The 26384-nt window shown below is 34.4% G+C and overlaps 2 protein-coding genes across 3 annotated transcripts; both read left to right on the top strand.

Annotated features, from left to right (window-relative positions):
* The first annotated feature begins 10210 nt into the window (after nucleotides 1–10210).
* On the top strand, nucleotides 10211–12207 carry LOC146901471 (uncharacterized). Its single transcript, XM_085739082.1, has 2 exons — nucleotides 10211–11781; nucleotides 12036–12207. Exons 1-2 carry the CDS (start codon nucleotides 10602–10604, stop codon nucleotides 12059–12061), a joined length of 1206 nt encoding a protein of 401 aa, XP_085595208.1. The 5' UTR covers nucleotides 10211–10601; the 3' UTR covers nucleotides 12062–12207.
* Nucleotides 12208–18604: 6397 nt separating this feature from the next.
* On the top strand, nucleotides 18605–21915 carry LOC146901470 (putative serine/threonine-protein kinase PBL23). 2 transcript variants are annotated; one of them, XM_085737078.1, is made up of 7 exons: nucleotides 18605–19158; nucleotides 19249–19297; nucleotides 19766–19837; nucleotides 20018–20172; nucleotides 20782–20937; nucleotides 21116–21257; nucleotides 21375–21915. In XM_085737078.1, exons 4-7 carry the CDS (start codon nucleotides 20167–20169, stop codon nucleotides 21644–21646), a joined length of 576 nt encoding a protein of 191 aa, XP_085593204.1. In that variant the 5' UTR covers nucleotides 18605–19158; nucleotides 19249–19297; nucleotides 19766–19837; nucleotides 20018–20166; the 3' UTR covers nucleotides 21647–21915. The 2 variants fall into 2 exon arrangements, with proteins under 2 accessions (XP_085593204.1, XP_085593205.1); XM_085737079.1 differs by lacking the exon at nucleotides 19766–19837.
* The last annotated feature ends 4469 nt before the right edge of the window (nucleotides 21916–26384 follow it).

Genomic DNA, 26384 nt, shown 5'->3' with positions numbered 1-26384 from the left:
CTGCATTATTGTTCCCTTAGTAATGAGAAACTACCTCTCTGCAATATAATAATAATATTAACTTTTAGAACGTTTTCTTGTAAGAGCAATGATCATACATACTCCTTGATCTGGATATTGTTAAATACAGTCATTTGAATGATTTTTTTTTTACGGGTAAAATGAATGAATGCATTATCATTGTAGTACTATTTACTTGTATGCACTTTGATACGTGTTGGTAATTCATAGGCTGATACATTTACCCTTCCCATTTTCTTTGAAGTTTTTACAGAATACTTCTTTTTTTTTTTTTTTTTTTCTCTTCATTCAGATTTTGATTGCTGTTGTTTTTAGTTTTTATTTTTACCGAGTTTTTGAACCCATGTGCTATCCTAGTTGGTCAAACAATACGTATTGAATTTTATGATTGTGGAGAGCAGAGGTAGTACTGTCCGATGTGTACATCTGTGTCAGCATAAAGGTTGTTCGATAGAAGACATTGCATGAAAGTGGCAACCCTGAAACACCAGTTCTTAGGAAATGGGTTTGTTATAACAGGGTGAAGCCTCCGTATATAACCAAATATAGAGTGTGTGGTACTACCTTTGGTTCAATCAATTCAATACTCATCATAATAATTTGGTGGCTGTCAAGTTCATTCAAAGTTTCGTACAGCACCTAGTTGGGTCTTTGTGTTAGTTTTAGAATGAATGGTACTACCTCCGTCCCAATTTAATTGACACAATTTTGTTTTTCACACATATTAAGAAAAATGTATAAATAAAATGGAAAGTGGAATATATTGTATTGGGAATGATAAAAGTAGTATTATTTAGTGTTATATTGTATTGGGAATGATGAAAGTTGTATTGAAAATTGAAATGAGTCAGTTATTTTGGGACACTTTTTTTTAGAAAATGGGTCAGTTATTCCGGAACGGAGGAGTATCTATTAATCCAACAAGGATAAGCAGTGAAACCAATAACATGTATGCATGAATGAATGGTGAATGATCAATGATGGATGATGAACATAGGTCATGGTGAGGTAGTCAACTATTGAACTGTGTATTGTGATTGGTGTCATACAAAGTCATGCAACCATCATGTGCAGCTTTTCCCTGTTTTGTACGATTTTATTTTGGGAGATTGTGGGATTTTGGCTATGGAAACATTAAGCTGAATTTTTGGACTCATGCTACCCATGAGATGACCTCTATTTTGGAGATCTCGGGTACCTCATTTGAAAAAGCTAATAAAGGATAGGACCACTCAACCAAATTGATATTGGATGCAGAAACTGCTGCTCTTTACTTGTCTTTCTAATTTTGCCATGTATGCAAATTTATCACGATGCTATACAAACTGAGGAAACTAGGCAGAGGGATTCAGGTGAGAGATTACTGACACCATGTGGAAATCAAAACGGTAGAAAGAGTTTCTAGAGATGAATACAGTATAGGCATCATTTGAAACCTGTCTCCTCTTGCCCCACTATTATCATATCTGATCTAGAGCCCTGATTGGCTCCTTTTTCTTTTCTAACTTTTCCTTTTAATGACTCTGAAATCAATTTCAGATTTAAAAATTTGGGAAATTGATTCCATGCGTCACACATTTGACAATCTTAATCGTTGATATAGATTGGGTAACTTATGTAAGGAAATATATATCCGTTGATACAGATTGGACAACTTATGACAATTTTAATCGTTGATATAGATCGGGTAACTTATATAAGGAAATATATATTTATTGAACATATAATGTAGACAGTTTGATCTTAATTTAGCTGTTTTTATGTGTCGACTGCGTGAATGTAGATTCTCAAAGTTGATGGAAATTTTAGGTCATAAAATTGGTGGCTCCATAAGTTTCTCCAAAATATTCAAAAGGATCTGTCTTTTTTCTGCAAGAATGTACCCAGCTGATGCTGAAGATGCCATTGCTTGCTTCCATCAATGATTTAATTATGTCATGACATAAATTACATTTGAGAAAAACTTTTGCCAAGGCCCAAGAAGAGACACAGAACTACAGAAGTAACTTGTGACTCGTGTCTATGTCCAACTATTCTTGGCTTAATTTGTTTGGTATGATATATATGGAAAGGAAAACGAAATGATAAGTTAAAGAAATGAAGAAAGATCAAAATGAGAAATTATCAATCAATGAATAACGCTAACAAATAGTTCCTTCAAAAAAAAAAACGCCAACAAATAGTACACATTTGACACACACACGACACTCTTTTATTTGTTAAAATTCATATGAATTTCACCAATATATGCGCCTAATGAATTTTAATCGTTAATAAGTATTTTTTGACACTTTTTTTTTTATTGCTATATAGGAGTATATATGTTCCATGACGTAATTTACTTAAGAGTCATGCTAACGAGTGGTCCCAGCGTATTGGTTAAGAATGTTAAATTTAGAAATTACTTCGTAAAAAGTCAAACATTTTAAATTCCAACACATTAGATACTCATATTTTCATGAAAACTTACTGTTTAAAATCCTTAAACAGTGGCTCAAGAATATTTGCTAGCATTTCCACTCTTTGGAGGGGATCACTTTGCCCGTGTTATTCCTCTCTTTGACTGTTATTATACACTATGTACTATCTAACAATTTTGCTTACTTGGAAAGTTATTAATCAACAACTTTTGAAAAAGGGAAAAAGGATGGCCCAACGATCACTGCAAGAATTTGTCCCTAGGTAGCTAGCTAAATTATAGGCAAGGCTATTTGACTCTGTGCACAGAACGGCCATTATAGAAGGCCACATGCAAAATAATGTACCACCGACCCATCCTTGTATGATAGTATCATACAAATACCTAATAAGCTAACACAACTTCAATCATAAATTCCTTCATCATGCACTAATGCAATTCAACCATTTCTTTGTGCCTAATTTTCATGCATCCCACATGATCAATCAATTATACTCGTGTTTCAACATTGGTCAATGAAACCACCATACATCTCCTTAATTTCTTTCTATTCACACTACAATTAAGTCGAATCAAATTGGGAACCAAAGAAAAAATGTGGCTTTGACATGGCTTGGCCCCATATGTTACTGACAATGTTGTAAAAAGAAAAAATGAAATCAATACAAATGATATGTATATGTATGGGTAAATATTGGATTCGGTAGCAGTGCATAATATATATTATAGACCTAAGTTCAGTTGCAATTGAATGAAAATATAAATTATCATTAAGATCCGTTTTCTTGGAAAGAATATTAGGAGTATGGGCATGGCACATGCAATACTGAAAAATATGTACAAGTTTGATGAAATGATAATATAAATTTTGAAATGATAGTGGGGGAAACAATGAAATATTGCTCCATTCATAGAAGACATGAAGAGCTGTGAGAGGGGCCATTGGGTGGGTTGTTAAATACTTGTTATAGTGGTTCAATGAGTTGTTTCCCAACTGCAAGAGTAATTGGTGACACTCATGATCTCTGAATCTCCCTCCCATGGAGGGGAACGTTGTTTATAATTGTGATATATGGTACGTACTATATAAACATGGATTTGATAGGTTGGTTGTTGGTTTCTTACCCTTACCCTGCTTTTTACTTTCTTTATGTGAACGTAGAAAATGCTAAGTGTCTGTTTGGCATTGCGTTTGCAAAACGGAGTTTGATAGAAATCACGGTAAAAAACCTAGAAGTTAGTATTTGGAGCTTATGAGAATCACGGCAAAAACACGTTGAAAAGTGTGCAAACGTGCTTTTGTGTGTTGCAAACAGGAAACCAAGCATACACTAAGTGTAAGTCGTAGTTACTAGGTAGCTAGGATCGGTCAAGCGGATCGAGAGAGACATGCCCGTGGGCTAGGCTCCAAACTATTGTTGTAGATGGTAAACTATTTAAATACAAGTTGTACATTGTAAACTCTAATCTGTCACTAATAACACAAAGGAACAGTAAATTTACAACTGCTTAATTTGTAGTCAATAATCATAGCTGCAGACAAAGTTGATTGAACTTCGTTATCAAACATATGTGTTCATTATTTGCGTTTATTTATTTATTTACCCTTTTAAACCGAATTGTTGTTGTTTGTTTCAAACAATATGGTAAACCTTGAGCAAAAGAAGGAGTAAAATGAAACATTGGAATCAAATCTCCTTTTGCGGATAAATATGATACAGATTAATTTATATATAATGATGGTGTAATTTTTTTACACATACATCCTATCAAATCACATTAGTGTCATTTTATTAGGTTGATTCCTAAAATATTTTTATAAATGTTTACGCCTTTTGTGTGTATAAATTAAATCCAATATGATATATAACTCAATTTACTATTCTAAATAATGTAAGTATGCATCCATATATTCCATAGGCTAGCTGATGTGTTTGGGGTCCATTGTACACGCACCAAAAACTATAATGTGTCCCACTTTATCGACATTTGAAAATCTTTTCAAATTGTTTTCTAATGTTTTCCTTCAAAAAAAAAAATTGTTTTCTAATGTATGTAACTCTCCCTGGAATTAATTGATTAATTTACTGTCTCGTGCAAGTCTGTTTCACCTCGCCAATATCGTTAATTATGTTAATAATTTAGTCGTTATCAGCATTTTGAAGCTATAGCTAGAGAGGGAGAATAAGGGGAAAGGACATAGGTTTAAGTTACATGAATGTTAACATTTTAGTATTTCAGAGGGGCACAATGACACAACTTACAAATCTCCTCCTTCCAACAAAATTAATCTTAATTTATCGATTATTTTTAAGATTATGTGTGTTTCAGAGTCTAGACAAATCTGGATCCCCTATGGTCCCATGTTTTTGCATTCATATAGTCAGCTACATTGGCAGCTATTAAATCGAAATTGGAATGTATAGATTTCAAACATATTTTTCACTTTTTAAAAATAGAAAGTAAAATACAAGTTTAAAATGTGCATCGTTTAATCTCAACCCAACAACTATCAATATGACTCACCCTGTGTTCTTTCGGAAAACCTAACAAGAATCAAAATCTAATCTACATATTTTTCTCAAATTATATTGAGTGTCCCGTTCAACTATTGAAACTACGCCTTAAAGGCTCTACGGTGGACCATCGAAATTTGTCCCTACTAATTATGTTTTTCTAATTTGTTTTTGCTTTCTTCTATACATATGTGCTGGATCGATGCTTCACCTATGACTAGCATCATTAGCACACCCAATATATCAATTGCATAAAGTTACCCGTAATTATGTACAAAATAATAATAAAATCTGAGGATTACGCCATCCCATATAGCTTGGAAATGATGCTCCACATACTGCTGCTTCCTAATACACATACAAATATGCTTATTCGAATTTCATAGATTTGGCAAACAGCTAACAAATAAGACACCCGTCCCAAAACTATACAGATAAAGGACATCTTATTCAATCCAATTAAGGAACAATATAAGTATGGGTCTTGCTAACCAGTGCCCTCAGGGCAATGGTTAAGGAAACCAAAAGTAGTATATTTACATTGAATTCAACAATGTTTCGACTTCTAAAAAGTTAAATTCTTCACTTTTCACCATTTCCCAAGACAATGTTTCTATTTTTATCTTCTTAATCAATGCCCTAAGGGCACTCTTTAGCATTTCCCTATAAGTATACATAAAAGTTTAGAGAAGTGTTATTTGAACAACCATTTGGTTGACAACTTATGAGACAACCATAATTTACAAAAGAAAAGTAGGTATTTGCACGAAAACCGAAGTAATAGAGAGATAAAGTAAAAAGTAATGTGAGTATTAGAGAGAAAGTTGTCACAAAATGGATGTTCAAATATCATTTCTCAAAAGTTTATTATAAGATTCCCATATCTAGTACTAGTACTATAATAATTTAAATATCAAAACAAGTGTTTTATTTAATCGCACGCAAGCCTTCCAAATACAACTGCTGAACCTTTAAACTTGAGTAATACACCAACTTAGTCCTTGAATTTTCAGAAATCAGCCAAATTTGTTCCCAAATTTTGCGAAATATCTATTTAGTCCCTGAATTTTCAAAATGTCAATCAAATCAGTCCATCCGTTAAGTTGGCCTGTTAACGGAGGTGACGTGTACCGTTAACCGCTTACAAGGCTTACCACGTCAGATGTCACGCAAGCAGGGACTAATTTGGCCGAAAATGATGAAATTAACAAGGACCAAATTGATTGATTTACAAAAAACTGCAAAATTCCCAACGTATATTTTTCCCCCAACGCCTCTTTCTCATGAACGGCTCTTTCTTCCCCAAATATATAAATTTGGAACCCTAATGTTATAATTTGTCATCTAGAGTTCAAAATCCCCAAAATTTCTTCCATGAATTGATGACAAAGTTCTTCCCCAATTCAAAAAACTTAAAACCCTAATTTTTTTGATTCAATTCGAAATCCAAAAATCAATGGTTATTGTTGAAGATTTGGTGTTCAGAAATGATGGGTGGTGGACGTATGGGCAAAAACAGCTACAACAGTCGGCCTTCATCTTCAAGCTCTATGTACAATGGTGATGTGAGAGTGCATCAATGTTGGTGTCATAGAATTTGTGTTGTAAGAAAAGCCAACACTGTCAATAACCCAGGAAAGCCTTTCTATGTCTGCCCTCTGCCAAAGGTTTATTTAACAATGGTTATGAGATGCGTGAATGGTTTGTTTAAATTGTACTGATTTTGAATTTTCTTTGTCTAGGAGTATGGTGAAAATTGTCAATTTTTTGTCTGGGTTGATGAAGTTGAAGAACTAGGTTATTTTAAAAACAATGGTGCTGGTCATGGAAGAAATGCAAGGTTGATGGAGAAGCCAAAGGATAGTGGCAGAGAAGAGGTTTGGAGGGCAAGGTTGATGGATAAAGTTGATTGTGTAGGAAGTGAGCTTAGGTTGATTAAGATATTGATAGGAGTAATTTGTTTGATTGAGTTGTTTAAAATGTTATTGTATTGTGCCAAGTCTGTGTAATGTTGTAATGAAAAGAGGTTGTCAATGAATGAATTCAACCCTTCTGTCAAAATATTTCCATCAAATTGGTTCATCTATTGTATGTCTATCCATCATATCGATCCCCAAATTAGTGAAAATACCATCAAATAAGTCCTTGAATTTTCACAACATACATCTCTGTGATCCTTGGTGCATACATTTGCTGAACAATGTAAAAAGTAAAAGACAGACACTTTGATCGTAAAAAGACAGACATTTGCATACCATCATAAGTCATACATTTGATGTTCATAAGTCATTACATAGCCAAAAAAAAGCATTACATAGCCATCAAGTCATTTGATGTTCTTAAGTCATTGCTTATCCAAAAAAACATAAATTAAACAAGTCCAAAAAGCAATAATTAAACTAGTCCAAAAGCATAATTTAAACAAGCATCACTGTTTTGGAAATCCTGGGGTTGGGATAAACTTAATGTATTGGGGTTGAGTAGAAGCGGATGGCCCGTAATTTGGATTTGGAACTCTAATAACTCCAGGAGCAGTTGGATTTTGTGGAGCAGGACCCCTCAGTGGTGTTTGTTTATGCTTGTCATTTGAAATCATTGGTCCTCTCATGCCATATCTCCTTGTACCCATTACCTGAAATAAAATAAATCACACCAGCCCTTAAATTATAACAATATCCATCAAATTAGTCCTTAAATTATGACAATAAGTCTCAAATCGATCCTTATGTAATAGAGGGGTATAATTGGAAACACAGAAAAAATGACACTGAAAAGTTAAAACTGCAATTTTAACCATTTCCATCAAATTAGTCCTTTTACATGTGGCTGCCGTCTTGACACGTGTACAGAACAACGCAACATGCAATAGGACACATCATCATCACTAACGGAGCTTATGAACGGAGGGACGATTTTGATGAACGTTTGTAAAATTCAGGGATTAAATAGATATTTCGCAAAATTTGAGGATGAATTTGGCTAATTTCTAAAAATTTAAGGACGAAGTTGAGGTATTACTCCTTTAAACTTACTCTTTTTTTAAGTATAAGTGTATCAATATTTGAGAAAAGTTACATTTACTAAGCGAATGAATTCAAGTGATTAATAAACTTCGGTTAAAAAAAAACTTTGACAAAACACAAGTTCAAATCCTAACTAATATAATGTATAATTAGACTTTACTTATTTATTGGTCCAACTCTGATTAAGAGGGTCTCATTCCACCGGAAAGCATAGGGTTGGGATAAAAAAAATACTAAATTTAAATTTGTTGGAAAATTAATTCAAATTTTTAAATATTCGAGTAAGTGGAAATCTAAAAGATACATGAATATTTAAAAATTTAATGCTTAGGTTAGGCTTAGACTTTTAAAAATGCCCATTTAATGCTTAGGTTATAAAAAAAAAAAAACGTACAAAGCTAATAGGCCGACCTGTTTATGTATATTCTTAAAAATTATTTTTTATTTATTTTTTTTGACAAAAACAAAACGATATTCATTCATTCAAATCGATAGAGTACATCAGATACAAACATCGCTAAAAACGAAAAGGCTGAATCTGCGAACAAACTCACAGTACCCAAGTTAATAGCATAAAACGGCAAAATACCTACAAATAATATGATAAAACCTAAGTCACCGAAATTCACATGCTTCCGGATCTGCAACGTTGACACCCAAATCATTGGTTGAATTTGTAATTGACTGATGCCGATCTTTCAATAGGAACTAAATGAACACCGCGACAAGACGCGAAATCAAACGCCGCACAAGATGACGAACAACACAACGCCGCACTTAGACGACGAAATCACACCAAAAAAAAACACAAAAGAGAAAACTTGATCTATGTGGAAACCACTTATTTAGATTGAAAGAAAAGGGAAAAAAGATGTAGATGGGTGATTCTAGGTCAAAAAATGACCTAAAACCACCCCTCCTCGATGAACGAAGGTGAAAGAAAGTTTAGAGAGAAGTTGGAGTTTCTCTCACCAAAAAACTAGGGTCGGCTGTTTCATGATCACAAAGATGAATAATTATTTAGATTGAATAATTATTTTTTATTTATATTAAAAAATAATTTATATTAAACATAAAAATCAAGAAACAACTTAAATATTGGACTTGTTCAAAAAAAAACTTAAATATTGGACTTTTTAACTAGGCTTTAAGGGCTTATAGTGAAATAGGTTTTTAAGACCTTATAATGATAGACAAGCCTTACAATGAAATAGGGTTTAAGGCCGACTTAGCCTATTTAGAAGTAGAAAATATGAAATATTTAATGACTTTAATATGAAATAAACATGTAAATAGGCTTTCAGGCCATGCCAAGCTTTTAAATTAGAGTATTACTTTTCCTATCCTATGGCCTTCTCCCGCGCCCTGTTAAATTTCCAAAAATGCCCTTGTTCATTCCGGATTTTAAAATCCGGATTCATGTTTACTATTTCGGATCTTATAATCCGGACAATTCTTATGTATAATCAGCCATCAGACTCTCTCACATTTCAGCAGTTTTGAGTTTTGCTTTTAACAACAACAAAAAAACTAAGTAAAAAAATGCTAAAAACCTGTCAAATAAAATCATAAAAATATAAAAATAACACAAAAAAATTCTAAAAATCAAATAAAACTAATGCAAATTTTTTCGGATTTTTCTGAGAATATGAAAAATTAATAAAAAATGAAAAATGGGTCTAAATGATGGAATTTTGGATTTTGAGGGGTGGAGTCCCTTAAGAAGTCCCTTCTACGGGAGTCATGGTCCTTGAATTTTTTCTGATTTTCTGGGGAAGTTTCGGAGCAATCCGATCAAGTAGCCCGAAAACCCGATTTTTGACTAAGAACAGGTAACAATGACCCAAAAACAGAAGGATGAGAGTTAGGAAGATTAATATTGTAACACCCACGACGTGGCTTTCGATATCCCGCCAGTTGGATACGAAAGGTTCCCGCCAGTTGGAACGGGCACTATCCGTAAGGATGACCCCACGTTAATAAGAGGAACCGAATGACATCGGAATGAGAGGGATCCGGAGGCCGTGTAGGTATGGGACTACATGGTTGAAGGAAGGCTTATAAGAATTGTTAGGTACTACCCATATCAACAAGATGCATCTTCTTTTCGGTAGCTCATTCCATAAGAACTCCACAGTTAAGCGTGCTTGACTTGGAGCAATTTTGGGATGGGTGACCTACCGGGAAGTTTCCCGGTAAGCGTGCGAGTGAGGACAAAACACGCTGAAAATGATAGAATATGACTTTATGTAATTATGTTAGTAATTATTGCTTGACTTTATGTAATTATGTTAGTCATTATGTTAGTTATTATTAGGTAATTACTCTCCATTATTTTGTAATTACTTTCCTAGGTTTGACTCTACCTATTGTAACTATATGTACTCTTGATCATTATCAATGAAAGGCACGGAATTGATTTCCTTCATGGTATCACGAGTCTAAATTCCAGTAACCTATCTCTTTCTTCCTTACAGCCGCCGCCACTTTCTTCAACCAAGGCCGCCGCTTCCTACTCCCTTGAGCCGCCCACTGCCGCTCAAGCGTCTTCCTTAGCCAAACCAACTAGCAGCTTTCTCTTGTGTCGCGCCTCTCTCTTGCGCAACCCATTGCTGCCACACCATGTCTTCCTCTCCTGCCATGTCGTCGTCCGCCGCCGTGTCCTCCACCACTGCCGCGACCTCCAATTCGGAAAAACCTGATTTTCATCCGGCCCTTGCCGTGACCAATATAAAAAATAGCATTCCCTTTGTGCTAGAAATGGAGAAGGATCACTACGCCATGTGGGCTGAATTGTTTGAGATTCATGCTCGTGCCCACAAGGTTGTCGATCACATTATTCCTCAACCTGGAAAAGAGAAGCCTGCTTCCACTGATGCTAGTTTTGAAATGTGGACAATTCTCGATTCAACGGTTCTTCAATGGATTTATTCCACCATCTCTTTTGATCTCCTTACCACCATTATGGAAAAAGGATCCACTGCCATGGCTGCCTGGAAACGTTTGGCTGACATCTTTGAGGATAATCAAAACTCACGTGCAGTTGCTCTTGAGCAAGATTTCTCATCCACTCGCATGGAGGATTTTCCAAATGTTTCTGCCTATTGTCAACGTCTCAAGCAACTTTCTGATCAGTTGAAAAATGTTGGAGCACCTGTCAGCAGTCACCGTCTGGTCCTTCAGCTGGTGTCTGGTCTTTCTGAGCCGTACCGCGGGGTTGCCACCTTAATCCGCCAAAGTAATCCATTGCCATCATTCTTTCAGGCGCGATCCATGCTTACCTTGGAGGAATCCGGCTTGGCAAAAATGCACAACACTAGTTCTCATACTGCCTTGCACACTGCAGCTCCAAAGGACTCTGATGACTCCCCTCAACAACACTCAAATCGTCGTCAGAACAACCGCTCTAGATCTGGACACAACCGCAACAATCAGAATCGCCCAAGAGGGCGTGGACAGCGTGGTGGTTCACGCTCCGATGGCCCCTTTGGACCTGCGGCAGCAGCTTCTTCTTGGCATTCTCAGCCCTGGCAGCAGCAGTATCCACCCTGGTCTCCTTGGGGTTGGACCCCACCTCCTTGGGGTGTGCCTCCTTGCCCTTATCCTACATCTCAGTGGACTCGTCCCACCGGTCCTTCAAGTCAGCCGGGCATTCTAGGTCAGCGCCCTCAGGCTCACACTGCTACGGTTTCACCAGCACCCACTGACATTGCAGCTGCTATGCATACCATGTCTCTCACTCCTCCGGATAGCACATGGTACATGGACACTGGAGCTTCGTCCCATACAGCCGCATCGCAAGGTAATCTCTCGTCTTATTCTAATTTGAGTCATTTAAATCAGAAACTGATTGTTGGTAGTGGACAAGGTATCCCAATTCAAGGGTCTGGTCACACAACTTTACCTACATCTAACAAACAGAAACCCTTAAACCTTAACAATGTTTTACACACACCACAAATTATTAAAAATTTGATTTCTGTGCGACAACTCACAACTGACAATAATGTTTCTGTGTCATTTGACCCATTTGGTTTCTCGATATTTGACTTTCAGACGGGGATTTCTCTCATGAGATGTAATAGCCTCGGAGATCTCTATCCAGTCACCTCTCCCTCTCACTTTGCTGGTCTTGCTTCCAGTATCTGGCACAGACGCCTTGGTCATCCTAGTTCTTCTATTTTGCAGTCTCTTCATAAAAATAAGTTCATTAGTAGTGAACAATTGAGTACTAAGACTATTTGTAATTCTTGTGTGTTTGGCAAACATGTTAAGTTGCCTTTTAATTCATCCAAAAATGTTACTTTAATTCCATTTGATATTTTACACAGTGATTTATGGACATCACCAATTTTAAGTTCCTCTGGTCATCGGTATTATGTTTTATTCTTGGATGATTATTCTGATTTTTTGTGGACATTTCCTATAAGCAACAAGTCTCAAGTTTTTGAAATGTTCATTTCACTTTCCAATCAAATTCGCACACAATTTTCTCAAACTGTCAAATGTTTTCAATGTGATAATGGGCGTGAATATAATAATTCACTATTTCATAAATATTGTGTTGATAATGGTCTTATTTTTCGTTTCTCTTGCCCTCACACATCATCTCAAAATGGCAAGGCGGAACGTAAGATACGCACTATTAACAACATGATTCGCACTCTTCTCGCTCATTCGTCTGTTCCTCCCTCATTTTGGCATCATGCACTTCAAATGGCCACATATCTTCTTAATATACTTCCTCAAAAGAATCTAGCCAATTACTCTCCAACCCAACTCTTGTATCACCGTGACCCCTCCTACACACATCTTCGTGTCTTTGGTTGTCTTTGTTATCCTTTGTTTCCATCAACTACCATTAACAAACTACAACCACGCTCGACCCCGTGTGTCTTCTTAGGGTATCCCATTAACCACAGAGGTTATAAATGTTTTGATTTGTCGCACAGAAAGATCATTATTTCCCGCCATGTAATTTTTGATGAGACCCAATTCCCCTTTTCCCAACTATCTTCACCACCTCTCCCTGACTATAAATGGTTTACTGATGACTTACACCCACATATTGTCCACCAGTGGAATAATCCTACCTTACAACCTCTTCCTGCTAACCCTCCTAGTCCGCCACCTGACCATCTGTCTCCCTCTATGGCCGGAACCCCTAATACTTCTCCTACCATGACATCTTCTTCCACCTCTATAGATTCACCTAATACCTCTCCATCACCTACACCACCGGCCCCGCCCGCACCTCCTACTAGGACCATGGCCACCCGTAGCATGCGAGGTATCCACAAACCCAGAAAACTCTTTAACCTTTCTGTCACCATTGATGATCCGACCATCTCACCACTTCCCAAAAACCCTAAACTAGCCTTATCTGACCCTAATTGGAAATCCGCAATGCAGTCTGAATTTAATGCTCTTATTAGAAATAATACGTGGGATTTGGTTCCACGACCTTGTGATGTTAATATTATTCGTTGTATGTGGATTTTTCGTCATAAAAAGAAATCTAATGGTGTTTTTGAGCGTTACAAGGCTCGTCTTGTAGGTGATGGCAGGTCACAGATTGCAGGTGTAGATTGTGATGAGACATTCAGTCCTGTAGTAAAACCGGCGACGATTCGCACCGTTCTCACCATTGCACTGTCCAAATCCTGGCCTATTCATCAGCTAGATGTTCAAAATGCATTTCTACATGGTGACCTTCATGAAACAGTATACATGCATCAGCCACTAGGTTTTCGTGATCCTCATCGCCCAGATTATGTGTGTCGATTGCGAAAATCACTTTATGGTCTTAAGCAAGCGCCTCGTGCCTGGTACCAGCGCTTTGCTGACTTTGTCTCCACCATTGGATTTCAGCATAGCACTTCAGATCACTCACTCTTCATCTACCGACGTGGCTCTGATATGGCTTACATCTTGCTTTATGTTGATGACATCATCCTCATCACCTCCTCCCATGATCTTCGAAAATCTATCATGGCACTCCTTGCATCTGAGTTTGCCATGAAGGATTTGGGTCCACTAAGTTACTTCTTGGGCATTTCTGTGACTAGACATGATGGTGGACTCTTCCTCAGCCAGAGTACTTATGCTAGTGATATTATTGCTCGAGCAGGCATGGCCTCGTGCAAACCTTCTGCTACTCCAGTTGACACCAAACAGAAGCTCAGTACCACCGCCGGCACTTCATATGACGATCCTACTCTATATCGAAGTCTTGCAGGAGCCTTGCAGTATCTTACTTTCACCCGACCTGACATCTCTTATGCTGTCCAACAGGTGTGTCTTCACATGCATGCCCCTTGCACCGACCACATGCTTGCCCTCAAACGCATCTTGCGTTATGTTCAGGGCACCCTACACTATGGTTTGCATCTTTATTCATCCCCTATTGAGAAACTTATCTCCTACACTGATGCTGATTGGGGTGGATGTCCTGACACCCGTCGTTCGACCTCTGGCTATTGTGTGTTTCTTGGTGAAAACCTCATTTCCTGGTCTTCCAAACGACAACCCACACTTTCTCGCTCCAGTGCAGAAGCTGAGTACAGGGGTGTTGCTAATGTGGTTTCTGAATCGTGTTGGCTTCGCAATCTTCTCTTAGAGCTTCACTACCCACTTTCCCAAGCTACTTTGGTGTACTGTGATAATGTTAGTGCCATATACCTTTCTGGTAATCCAGTGCAGCATCAACGTACTAAACATATTGAGATGGACATTCACTTTGTTCGGGAAAAGGTCGCGCGTGGCCAGGCACGCGTCCTTCATGTTCCTTCTCGTCATCAGATTGCTGACATTTTCACCAAAGGCCTACCTCGAGTTCTTTTTGATGATTTTCGGACCAGTCTAAGCGTCCGTGAACCTCCCGCTTCGACTGCGGGGGTGTGATAGAATATGACTTTATGTAATTATGTTAGTAATTATTGCTTGACTTTATGTAATTATGTTAGTCATTATGTTAGTTATTATTAGGTAATTACTCTCCATTATTTTGTAATTACTTTCCTAGGTTTGACTCTACCTATTGTAACTATATGTACTCTTGATCATTATCAATGAAAGGCACGGAATTGATTTCCTTCAGAAAAGACTTGTGTTGGTTTGTGGGGTTAGTCGGCAATCCTAAAAGCAGTCTGGGATGTTACAAATATTGTCCCTAAAATGACTATCCATGTTACAAACACGTTTAGAATTTGTGCTGATACAGTTCGGATTATATAATCCGAACTGTTTTACCTTGAAAAAAGGTGTTTAGGGTGTTTCCGGATTATGTAATCCGGAAACATCATGTAACGCGCCCTATTTTTTGAAGTTTGTGGATTACAAAATCCGGAAAAATCCGTTACTCATTTTTTCACCCTTTAACAAAAGAAAACACCATTCCGGATTATAAAATCCGAAAACTCAAGGGCATTTTTGGAAAAAATAGGGCGCGCGAGGAAACCCATAGGGTGGGAAAAGTAAATCTCTTTAAATTATAGGTCAGGTCAGACAAAAAAAATAGGCCTACGAAAGGCCATAGGTCAGGCTTAGACTTGAAGAAAAAAAATGGTAGGTCAAGCTCAGGTCTATCAAAGTTTGACTTGACATGGCCTATTCCCACGGTTAAGTATATGGTATGGTGTGGTTATAAAATATTACATATGAATGATGTTTATAAGAATAAAATATTAGAGAATGTTGGTGGTTCAGTTTTTTACGATTAACAATTGTTAGGGTTACAAATGGACTTGAATTAATAAAATTAGTCCAAATAAAACTACTGAAATTATTATTTTGGGTGAACTAGTAAATAATCTTTAATTTTATTAGACAATTTTTTTAACATTTATATTTTAGCCACACCAAAAGTTTAGTCCTGGATTCGTCCCTCACTACTTATGAAGAGGTGAAGTATCTCCAATTTTGGGTGATCTATAAGTTGAGATATCCCTGGCTACAAACACAGCTGTCAGCTTATGCAAGCCCACTAAACAAGACACGTCTTAAACACAATGGTTGTTCAATAGGCACATTTAAATGGTTAACATCGTTGAAAAAGTCAATCAAAAGTTACAATCCAATCGAAAATTACACACAAAAATAGTCGATTGAAAGTTACGATCTAATCAGAAGTAAAATTGAGGTACATATTGAATGACCTTCCTTAAACACTTAGATAAGCCTTCAAAGTCTTACGAACTAAAGTTGGCCCCCATACCCCAACTTTTTCTTTTCAATTTTTTTTTATAAATTACGGGGTAAGTGAGGAACTTATTAGGAGGCTTTGTAAGTTGAACTTTTGGATTTTTGACTTGTGCGGGTGATCTTTTGATATGTGAGATTTGAGTGTTAACATTCTTGTAAGTACTCGTGGATGAGAGTATACACAACTTGGAGCTAAGTTGATATTATTGTAATGCCATTTATGAATACATTGTACTGAGATGTTTCTGTATACGTTGACAAGAAGTGCAAACCGTGTTAAATGTTTGTGTGCGCTACTACTTTGTTTCAGGCGTGCTACTATGTGTTCAGCAAAGATATGCATGTGGATTAATCTTTGACATGTACGAGTTTAATTTTCCTAACAATTTCTATTTACTATATCAAAGATTTTATATATATATTAAAAAAAATTGGTATACAAATGGTAGTATGTTGAGGCACCCCATTTGTACACAGATTGGTATACAAATCATAAATGTTGGGAAGCTAGCACCAAACCAAAGCTATAGAAATACTGCAACCACTAAACAGTTTTACCTAATCTCAACTACTTGATTTGATTTTAGTGGCTTTAAAGAGAATCAACCCCACATCGGTGAAAAAGATGGAAGTTCAATTTTTAATCCTTGTCCTATATACACGTAGTAGGGCCAACCTGCGTCGGTTATTTAAAAAATAAATAAAATTGTGAAACATTGTTCTTAACAAAAGTATTATAGTGTTTAGAAATATTATTCTTAACAAAAATATTTATATATACTTTTAATAATTTGAGAGTTATGAGAGGAAAAAGAGTTTCATAACCATAACCAATTTAAAAGGTCGTTAGACTTTTTCTTCCAATATCGTGCTTGCTAAAATTCAATGGTTTCACTGTTATGCTCATTGAGAGGGTGAGAGGCTTGTGGTTTGTTAATTGGTTTATCGTGGATTCATGATCTTCAAGTAGAGTAGGTAAATTTTGAATTACATTCCAAGTGAATAGTTGTCCAACTACACCTTAGCAAGGAAAATGTCTTGGAATTTTGGGTTATACTTAATATGTTCTTTGTTTTTTTTTTTTTTTAAATTAACTCACGTGTTAGGTTTCTTAAGAGACCGGTGAAGCATCTCATGTGTTAGTAAAAGTAGATCAATCTCTAACTAGTATTTATCTCTTTATTATTGATGTTTTGAAATAGAGGTGTAATTAATGAATCAGCTTGATTTGATTTTGAGAGAAGATGAATTTGAAACAATTAAAAATAGGCAGTTTGTTTCGGTTTTGTAATATTTTGAATTCGAAACAAACTAAATCGATGAAGATCGGGTTAATTTTATAAATTTAAAAAACTTATATTAACAAACCTAAATAATAATCAATTTTTAATCAAACATTGCATATTTTGTAACACATCATAAATAAAAATATATATTGTAACAAAATAAATGATTTTTTTAAAGAAAAATAAATGATATATAATGATTAAAAAAATACATGAACACATCATATTTTTTTCAAGATGACACTGCTAATATGATATGAAATTAAAATAACTAATAATGAAATATAATGGTTTGGTTCATGTCTGAGATGATCGAATTTGAATGATGTTAAATCAATGTCCAATTCAATAGATGCGGATTTAATTAATTTGGTTCATTTTATTTTAGACAAGAAAATGGAAAATAAATGAACTAATTTAATTGATTTGGATTTAATGGGTCATTTGTTTGGTTCTTATGTATCGACCAAATTATTATCAGTGAATGTTATAAGCATCTTCTAGCAGAAAAAAATAACCAAATTACAATATCTATAACGATATATAAAGGAAATACATTTGGACTGAATTTTTTTTCCTTAAATTTTCATTTTTACCTTTAATTTTAACAATTCTATTATTTAAATTACGGTTCTCAGAGATGGTGGTCGGACCCTTTACTTTGTTTGGGTATCGACTGACCTTTGGTTGTAATAACATTGATTATCTGTTTGTTTTTCGGGGTGTTTTCTCTGGTACACCTTGTACTTAAGAGTTTACACCGCCGCTGTTAATATATTCCATTTTGATTTCTTCAAAAAAAAATTCTATTATTTAAATTATCAATAAAAAATCTCTACCAAAAAATAAAATCATCAATAAAAAATTAATATCACTGAAATAAGAACAATTCAAAACAATCACTACTAGAAAAATGCAAATTAGAGAGGGATTTTAGGGAGGGACAAAATTCCGTAACTAATTGTGACGGATTTAGAGACGGATTACGGTATTAAAAACAAAAATTGAATTGCCAATGATTGGTGAGGGAATGGTTTAAACATCCCTCACAAAATATCCCTCACAAAATATCCGTCCCTAAATCCCTCAGCAAATTAACAAGTTTAACGTTTGTAACGGAATTTGGCATGGAAGTGATCCTTCTCTAACGATTCCCTCACTAAAGCCATCACTAATGTCCACTACATAGTTGGTGAGGAAATTAATCCCTCACTAACAATTATTGATATTAATAAGAAAACTAAATTATTCCCCTACCTTGTTACACGTTTTCGTTTTCCCTCTTCTTATACTGAAATCTTCCCCCTCTATTTTTCACAAACCCTAAAAAATTTTCCCCAAATTTTGGCTCCAAAGTGCAGACATCAAATTCCAAAATGCACAAATCGAACTCCAAACAGCTTATGAACTCAAATTTTTCTCCTCAATTTTTCTCACGATCCTAAAACAGCCTATGAACTCTAGCTCCAAAAATGCAGAAATAGAACTCCAAACAGCTTCACTGAATCTCCTCAAATCACTCCTAAATCCTCATATCCTCAAATCAAACCAAAATTTCACTGAATCTTTCTCAAATCATACCAAAATCAAATCTCAAATCTTCACTGAAATCAAACCTCAGTACCAAAATCGAACCTCCTTCCTTCTTCCAGAATCGTTCCCTCAAATCTTTCCTTTTCTCAAAACTCACGGTAATCTCTCTCTCAATCTCAGATTTTTTTTATTTTATTTTTATTTTTTATTTTATTGTTATATGATTTGGGTTTTGTGGGGGGTTACAGTGAACTCACTCAGATTTCTGAATCCAAAATCGAAGTTGCTCTGAAACAGGTGAATACAAACCCTTCCTTTTGTTTGTTAATAATTTTGATTTTCAATTTTGTATTTTGAATGATTGTTGTTGAAGAATGGGTTTATTTCACTTTTGATTTTGTTGAAGATTGGTAGTATGAGACTTGTTTTAGATTAGATTTTTGAATGTCTTACACTGTTGGTTCTGTTCTCTGCTATTTTCTCTACCATTCTAGTATTTTGTGCTCACTTGAACGTTGAAGAAGAAGCACTCTTTTGTGTATTATGTTTTGACTGTGAAATTGGAACATGTGATTGTTCCTTATAATTCTTATTTTGGTTTTCACTTGGTTCTGTGCATTTGTAAGTTTTAACAAGATTTCAATTGAATGAAGTAACCTTTTTTGGTGAATTATGAATCTAGTTTATGCTATTACTTTTTTGTTTCTTTACGTGTTTTAATCGTATAATAGTATCCTTTTTAAAATAACTTTATTTATTTTATAGGTGGTTAATAAGTTGATGAGAAAGCAGCTGATTATGCATCCGCTTATTAAGTTTGTTATTGTCGCAGTGTTTGTAAGTTTATCACACTGGCTGGTATAGATGATACTAGAAATTTACATGTGCACAATTGAGATTAATGTTGGTTTTTGTCCTTGAGAATTATGGGACTTTGTTGCATATATAGTCATGATGTCTTATAATGTGTCTCATTTTTGACTCATAATTTGATAGAATGTCTTTTACAAACGATAGGAAACAGGACAGAAGCTGGAGTGTGTGCCAGACAGCGCCCCTGCACTCTCAAATCCGGACTGCTGTCAACAACAAGCACACATGCAACAGCCCCATTTCGTAGATCAACAGATCACAGCAGCAGGACGAACCAGCATCACCAAAAGAAAATGGAGGTAAATATTATATTTTTGCATTGAGTTTAATTAACTTATCCTTACAACATATGATAAAAGAGTTTTTTTTAAGGGGTTGCCATATGACAAAGGAGTTGAGAAGTTAAAGTTAGAGAGTTCAAATCCCAACAAAGGAGAAATTATACTAACATTATATCATTTATAATTTTTTTTTTTTTTACAAAATCAGTTTATAAGGTGATGAATGTCTATCTCTATAAACACTAATATATTTTCTACGAGGGACATGAATTTTTTTCCGATACACCTTCTCAATAATCATGAGTGTCGGTTGTGCTGTTTGCATGTGCTTGTTTTTTGTCTGAAAATTTGGAGTATTTCATATGTGAAGTGAAAATTGTTTTTGCCACCCTGCCCTTTTCAACCTTGGACATCAAATTCAACTTGTTAATTGTTATACTTTTTCAACCAAAATAATTGTATATTTTATAGTACAGTATGAATGATAATGATTGTCACATATGGATTTGTATATTGGAATGTGATGTATATACAATATTGTTACTACAAGTTGTTACTGAGAAAAGTGATTTTTCAAACCTACAAGTTGTTACTGAGAAAGGACTTAAGGTGTTCACTTTCAAGCAGCTGCATTCTGCTACTGGAGCCTTCAGCAAGTCAAATGTAGTCGGTCCTGGTGGATTTAGACTTGTTTACCGAGGAGTGGTCAACGATGGAAGGAAGGTTGCGGTTAAATTAATGGATCGGGCAGGAAAGCAAGGAGAAGAAGAGTTTAAATTTGAGGTTTGTACATTTTTGTATGCACTTGATTTGCCTTGTTATCAAACCAATAAAATTTGTAGAATATGGATCATAATGATTTTTCTTTCCCCGGCATTGAGTCGATGAATTCGATAGAGATCAGTGACCTGGGAAGACATTTTGTTTTGAGAATTGGTTGATTAATTGCATCTCATTGTAGGTGGAATTGCTTAATCGGTTGCATTCTCCGTATTTGCTTGCATTGCTTGGATACTTCTCTGATCATAATCATAAGCTGCTGGTGTATGAATTTATGGCAAATGGTGGTCTGCAGGAACATCTTTATCCTGCCAGCAATAACAGTAAGTAATAAAATGCGCACAAATTGTGTTTGCACCTTTACAGATGGTGCTATTTTTTTTACCAATTTATGTTATTTGTAATGTTGGAGTTGATTTTGATGAATTTTTTTATTGTAGATTCCAGTGTCATGTCTGTTAATCTAGATTGGGAAACTCGGTTAAGAATAGCACTTGAAGCTGCCAAGGGTTTGGAATATCTTCATGAACATGTCAGTCCTCCAGTGATTCACAGAGATTTCAAGAGCAGCAACATCCTCTTGGACAAAAAATTCCATGCTAAAGTTTCTGATTTTGGATTGGCAAAGCTTGGACCTGATAGAATCGGTGGACATGTTTCAACTCGTGTTTTAGGCACTCAAGGATATGTTGCCCCCGAGTATGACTCATAACTCACAATCTGTTTTTACATTATTTTGTTTAGTCTCTTAGTGTATCTTAATTATTTTTTTTTATATGTGTTGCTTTGAGTAGTTTCCTCATATAAAAAATTATTGTTTAATGGTACTAGAACCAGCAGCCCCATGAGGAGTAGTTTCCTTGTGACTCTTCATGTATTTTGAGAGTTGGAACAATGGTTGTAATTGTAAACTTCTTGACATTTTCCTTATGACTTTTATGGTGATGAATGTCTGTGATGGGTATGAAGACAATTTATCAAGTGTTTTTTATTGGATATTTCCAACATGTTCAATATGGTTTAATATAGTAAATGCAGTTAAAATATGAATATAATTAATTAATGAAATCTGGCAGGAAATTGAACATTACATTAGTGATGCAAATTTCTGTTTCAATTAGTGAGGGAATTCAGGTTCATCACTATTAGTGTTATATGCCTTCACAATTTGAGAGGGAAAACCAATCCGTGACTAATTACTGACGGAAATACTGGTAAAAATTGATGGAATAGTCCCTCACTATTAGAGAGGGAACCAGAATCCCTCACTAATTACTGACGGATTTGTCCAAGATTTAGCACATTTCTAGTTCATATTTAGTGACGGATTTATATGATTAGGGACGGATTGTAACCGTGTCAATTAGGGACGGAAACCAAAATCCCTCACAAAAATTTAGCAAGGCCAATATTCTTAAGGGATTGCCGGTCGTCACTAAATCCCTCACTAAATTCGTTTGTGAGGGAATTATGGTAGTTTAGTGACGGATTTCTACCCTCTCTAAAATTGATTTTTCTAGTAGTGAATGGGAGGCATAGTATAATAGGAACAGTATTCCTCTCAAAAAAAAAAAGGAACAGTATTGCACAATGTAAAAGAACTTTATTTTAACTTTATATAAAAATATTGTGTTTTTGTACAACAATTTTCTTTCAATTATATGATTTTATCGTTCATCGTCAATAAAAGCAGAAAAAACAGACGCGTTTATGTCCATCTTAGATCCGGGAACTATAATAACTTTTCAAAAGGTTAGCAATCGTTAAAAAAAGGTATGATTACCCTTTCTCTTAAAATCACACACATTCATCAAACCTAAAAATATTTTGCTGTTTTGTCAAAAGAAAGAAGAAGGAAAAAATTGTTCTACATATCCTGATTGTACGCGGCACCAAACATTATTAAACCGACAAATAATGCACTTAATTAGCTACTGAAAACATGTCTTGATTTAACCGAATTAACTTATTTTTCTGGTTAAGGAGTCATTGTACATCACAATCATGCGTAGTTAAGAATTTGCTGCCATAAGACAAATCCATGCAGGTTGGAACATTAACAGTTTTTAATGCATAACAGCCAAGTGCCAAAGACTTCTGCAAAGAAACCTCTTGAGATGATGCGATTCATTTTGTGTCTCCGTGAAATGAAATCAATTAATTCAAGATGGAAATCAAAAGGAAAAAACAAGGTGGACGAAAAAGAAGTTGAAAATGAAAGAAGAATATATACCTTGATAAACATATCATACGTAATGTTCACTTCCTAATACTTATGGTGCTAACACAATCAAATATGTATAATATCCCTTTATTATATTATTAAGTCAAGATTAAGCAGTCGCTTTTGGATTTACTATCATATTCCTCCAATCTATCTTTTAAATATTGAAAAGAATTCGATAAGATATATGACCTTTTTTCTTTAATCAATTAATGTGCACTTAATTAGATTGATATGATAGATTTGTTTTATAATGCATGTCACCTTTGGTCTAATTTAATGATGGTCAAATAATTAAAGTGAAAGAAGTGAATGAGTTTACGGCTGATGTTTTTATTTTTATTTTTTTGACCAAAGCTGATGTTTTTATTAGAAACGAATAATATGCATTTTTTTTTGGGAGAATAATATGCATTTCTAGCTAGTTAGTAAACACCACCATAGTGTGACATAAATGGTAAATATTTGGGTCCATTAACTATTTGGTTTAGGGTTTGATTTTTTTAAGGATGGTCTAGGGTTTGATGTTAATCTCTTAAATAAATCTGAGTTATTTCATGGTTTAGGGTTGATTTTTTTAAGGATGGTCTAGGGTTTGATGTTAATCTCTTAAATAAATCTGAGTTATTTCAAAATGATTAGTCTTTGATGTTACGCACACAACTGAATTCACCGACAAAAAAAAAACTAGTGAATAAACTATAGAGGCAATATATATCATTTTTTAAATAATAAATTGAAAAAGAAAATTTAAAATATTTAAGTAAAATTAAAATATTTATTTAAATCAATTCTATATTTAATAAAATAATCATTTTCTTACATGTGACCATTCTAAACACATATTCTTCATTATTATTTCACAACTAGGATTTATTTATTTTCTATTTTAGATAGATATTAATAGTTCATGTAATAAATTGAGAATTAATATTTGAGTTATATTTTTTCTTTTATTATTTCTAAAATATATAAATTTTTAATAAATATTATACATATAACTCAAACAATAATATTATATACGGAACCAAGACAGCGCTAGAAAAATACACTAATAATATTACTATGATTTTTAAAAAAGGAAAATGTTAACATGTGACACAAATGCACTTAAACCACGTGTTAAATAAAAAAAAAAAGAGAAACTACGTACTAAAAATTTGTGCTAATTTATTTTTCAAAGTTTGATAATTACTTTCTCAATAAATATTTGTTATTCGTAGAATACATAAAAACAATTTGCCTCCCTATAAAAAAATTAACTCTAACCAACACTCGAGCATGTATTCATCTCATCTCATAGGTATAAAGCATGTATTCATCTCATCTCATAGGTATAAAAATCTCAAGGTTATAGAACTTTTTTTTTTTTTTGAAAAGCCTCAAGGTTATAGAACTAATAGAAGTACTTTGTGGATCCACTTTGAGTCAAAAACGGCTAATTATAGTGGTTCCTAAAAATACCTTAGGCGATATTTTAAGTTTATGGTGACATATCATATCACTTTTTTGAAGGAATATCATATCACTTGATTAACCCTTGTGTCAAGGCGTTTTCGACTCCTTTTAACACATGGACATGTGGGCTCATGGATCACCAATCCCAATCCTCTTAAAAACTTTTACTATATGCTTGATAACAAAATAAGCAAACGAACAAATTTTGAAAAGGGTGATTAGAGCCAAATCAGTTTCATATTTATTGTATAATAAAATAAAGGGTTGTGTTAACTTGTTAAGGAGCTTAAAATAGAATTAACAAATAAATTTTATATTTAAATGATAACTTTTGAAACTTTCAAAGCATTGAATGCACAACTTTTAAGAAAAAGTTTCTACATTTGATTCCTTAATTTATGCATCAAGGGCACAAGTTAACATTTTCTTAAAATAAAACAACAAACACTGTTCCCCATATAAATCAGTGCAAAGACTAGTGTTCACAAAAGAACTAAGAAAATTGAGATATTAAATTTGTAAGGTCCTAAAGTGAAATAATGAGTCTTACTTATGTGACACTCACATGTAACTGGATCTACCTCTTTGTGTGCTACAAAGCATCGTTAGTGTTACTATAGAGAAATAGTGCAAATTAAGATTAGACTTGTGATTGGGACTAACTATATTGCTTTCTTTAGTTTCAAGTGGGACCGGACACATATGGGCAAGGTCATTAACACACCCTTAAGAATAAGACGGACACCTAGCTTAGAGATAAGTAGATATATAGTCTTGGTCTCACAAAGAGATGACACTATTATTTTTGGGTAAGTGTCTTTGATTTTGATTTGTTTTATCGTCCCAAATTGACATACATAATTCTTTTCCGGACCGGGATTAGATCTGTCCTTCCCCTACTCCCTAAACATGTCCATATGTTAGTTAGACTTAAGATTTTGGAATATGCATATGATATATTATATAAAATAAACAAAGGACTAATTTAAAAGCCACTTTTCTCCCCTTTAAAAGCAACTCAACTCTTATATTTTTATCTTTTAAAAAACTCTTAGAACTCGTAAACATCTTCCTTATTTGATCAACTTATATTTTTCTCTGAGTTGTGTTATTTATACAGCCAAAATTAAACAACTAATGCAACATCCCATAATATTATGAGAAGCATGCAAATCAAAATTAAGCAAAAAATATTGAAAAATAACGAATAAATTGTTGGTTGTATAAATATATGATGTTCACATATCATTCAGTTTTTTTTATTTTTATAACCATCAGTTCAAAAGCAACTCAACTCCTTATATTTTTATCTTCTAAAAAACTCTTATATATAGTCGTAGACATCTTCCTTATTTGACCAGCTTATTTTTTCTATGAGTGTTATTTATACATTCAAAATTAAACAACTAATGCAACATCCTATAATATTATGAGAAGCATGCAAATCAAAATTAAACAAAAAATATTGAAAAAATAACGAATAAATTGTTGGTTGTACATACGTTGTTCACATATCATTCTTTTTTTTATAACCATCAGTTCAAATACTAATTAACTTCCGAGTAATGATATTTTGACATCCATTTGATGACAACTTTGTTGACAACCTTGTTTTTCTCACTTCTTATTGGTCAAAAACAATGGAGAGAGAAAAAGGAAGAGAGAGGATAACAACATCATGTGAGTATGAGAGAGAAAGTTGTCCAAAAATTGTCAAAAAGTGGTTATCAAAATATCATTTCTCTTAACTTCCAAAGTCATATGCTAC

The sequence above is a fragment of the Medicago sativa genome, chromosome 8, assembly GCF_051527215.1.
Source record: "Medicago sativa cultivar Bolivia chromosome 8, Bolivia_mono, whole genome shotgun sequence".
Classification (NCBI taxonomy): Eukaryota; Viridiplantae; Streptophyta; class Magnoliopsida; order Fabales; family Fabaceae; genus Medicago; species Medicago sativa.
Note: the sequence above shows the minus strand (reverse complement) of the source record. Positions and strands in the feature narration are given on the sequence as shown.

What these genes read in the sequence shown, in the direction of transcription:
- LOC146901470 (XM_085737079.1), top strand. An exon ending in AAGAAGAGTTTAAATTTGAG is followed by an intron (nt 20,938 to 21,115) that starts GTTTGTACATTT and finishes ATCTCATTGTAG; the next exon opens with GTGGAATTGCTTAATCGGTT. An exon ending in TTATCCTGCCAGCAATAACA is followed by an intron (nt 21,258 to 21,374) that starts GTAAGTAATAAA and finishes TTTTTATTGTAG; the next exon opens with ATTCCAGTGTCATGTCTGTT.
- LOC146901471 (XM_085739082.1), top strand. Translation starts at nt 10,602, where the DNA reads ATGTCTTCCTCTCCTGCCATGTCGTCGTCCGCCGCCGTGTCCTCCACC. An exon ending in CCATACAGCCGCATCGCAAG is followed by an intron (nt 11,782 to 12,035) that starts GTAATCTCTCGT and finishes TTTGACTTTCAG; the next exon opens with ACGGGGATTTCTCTCATGAG.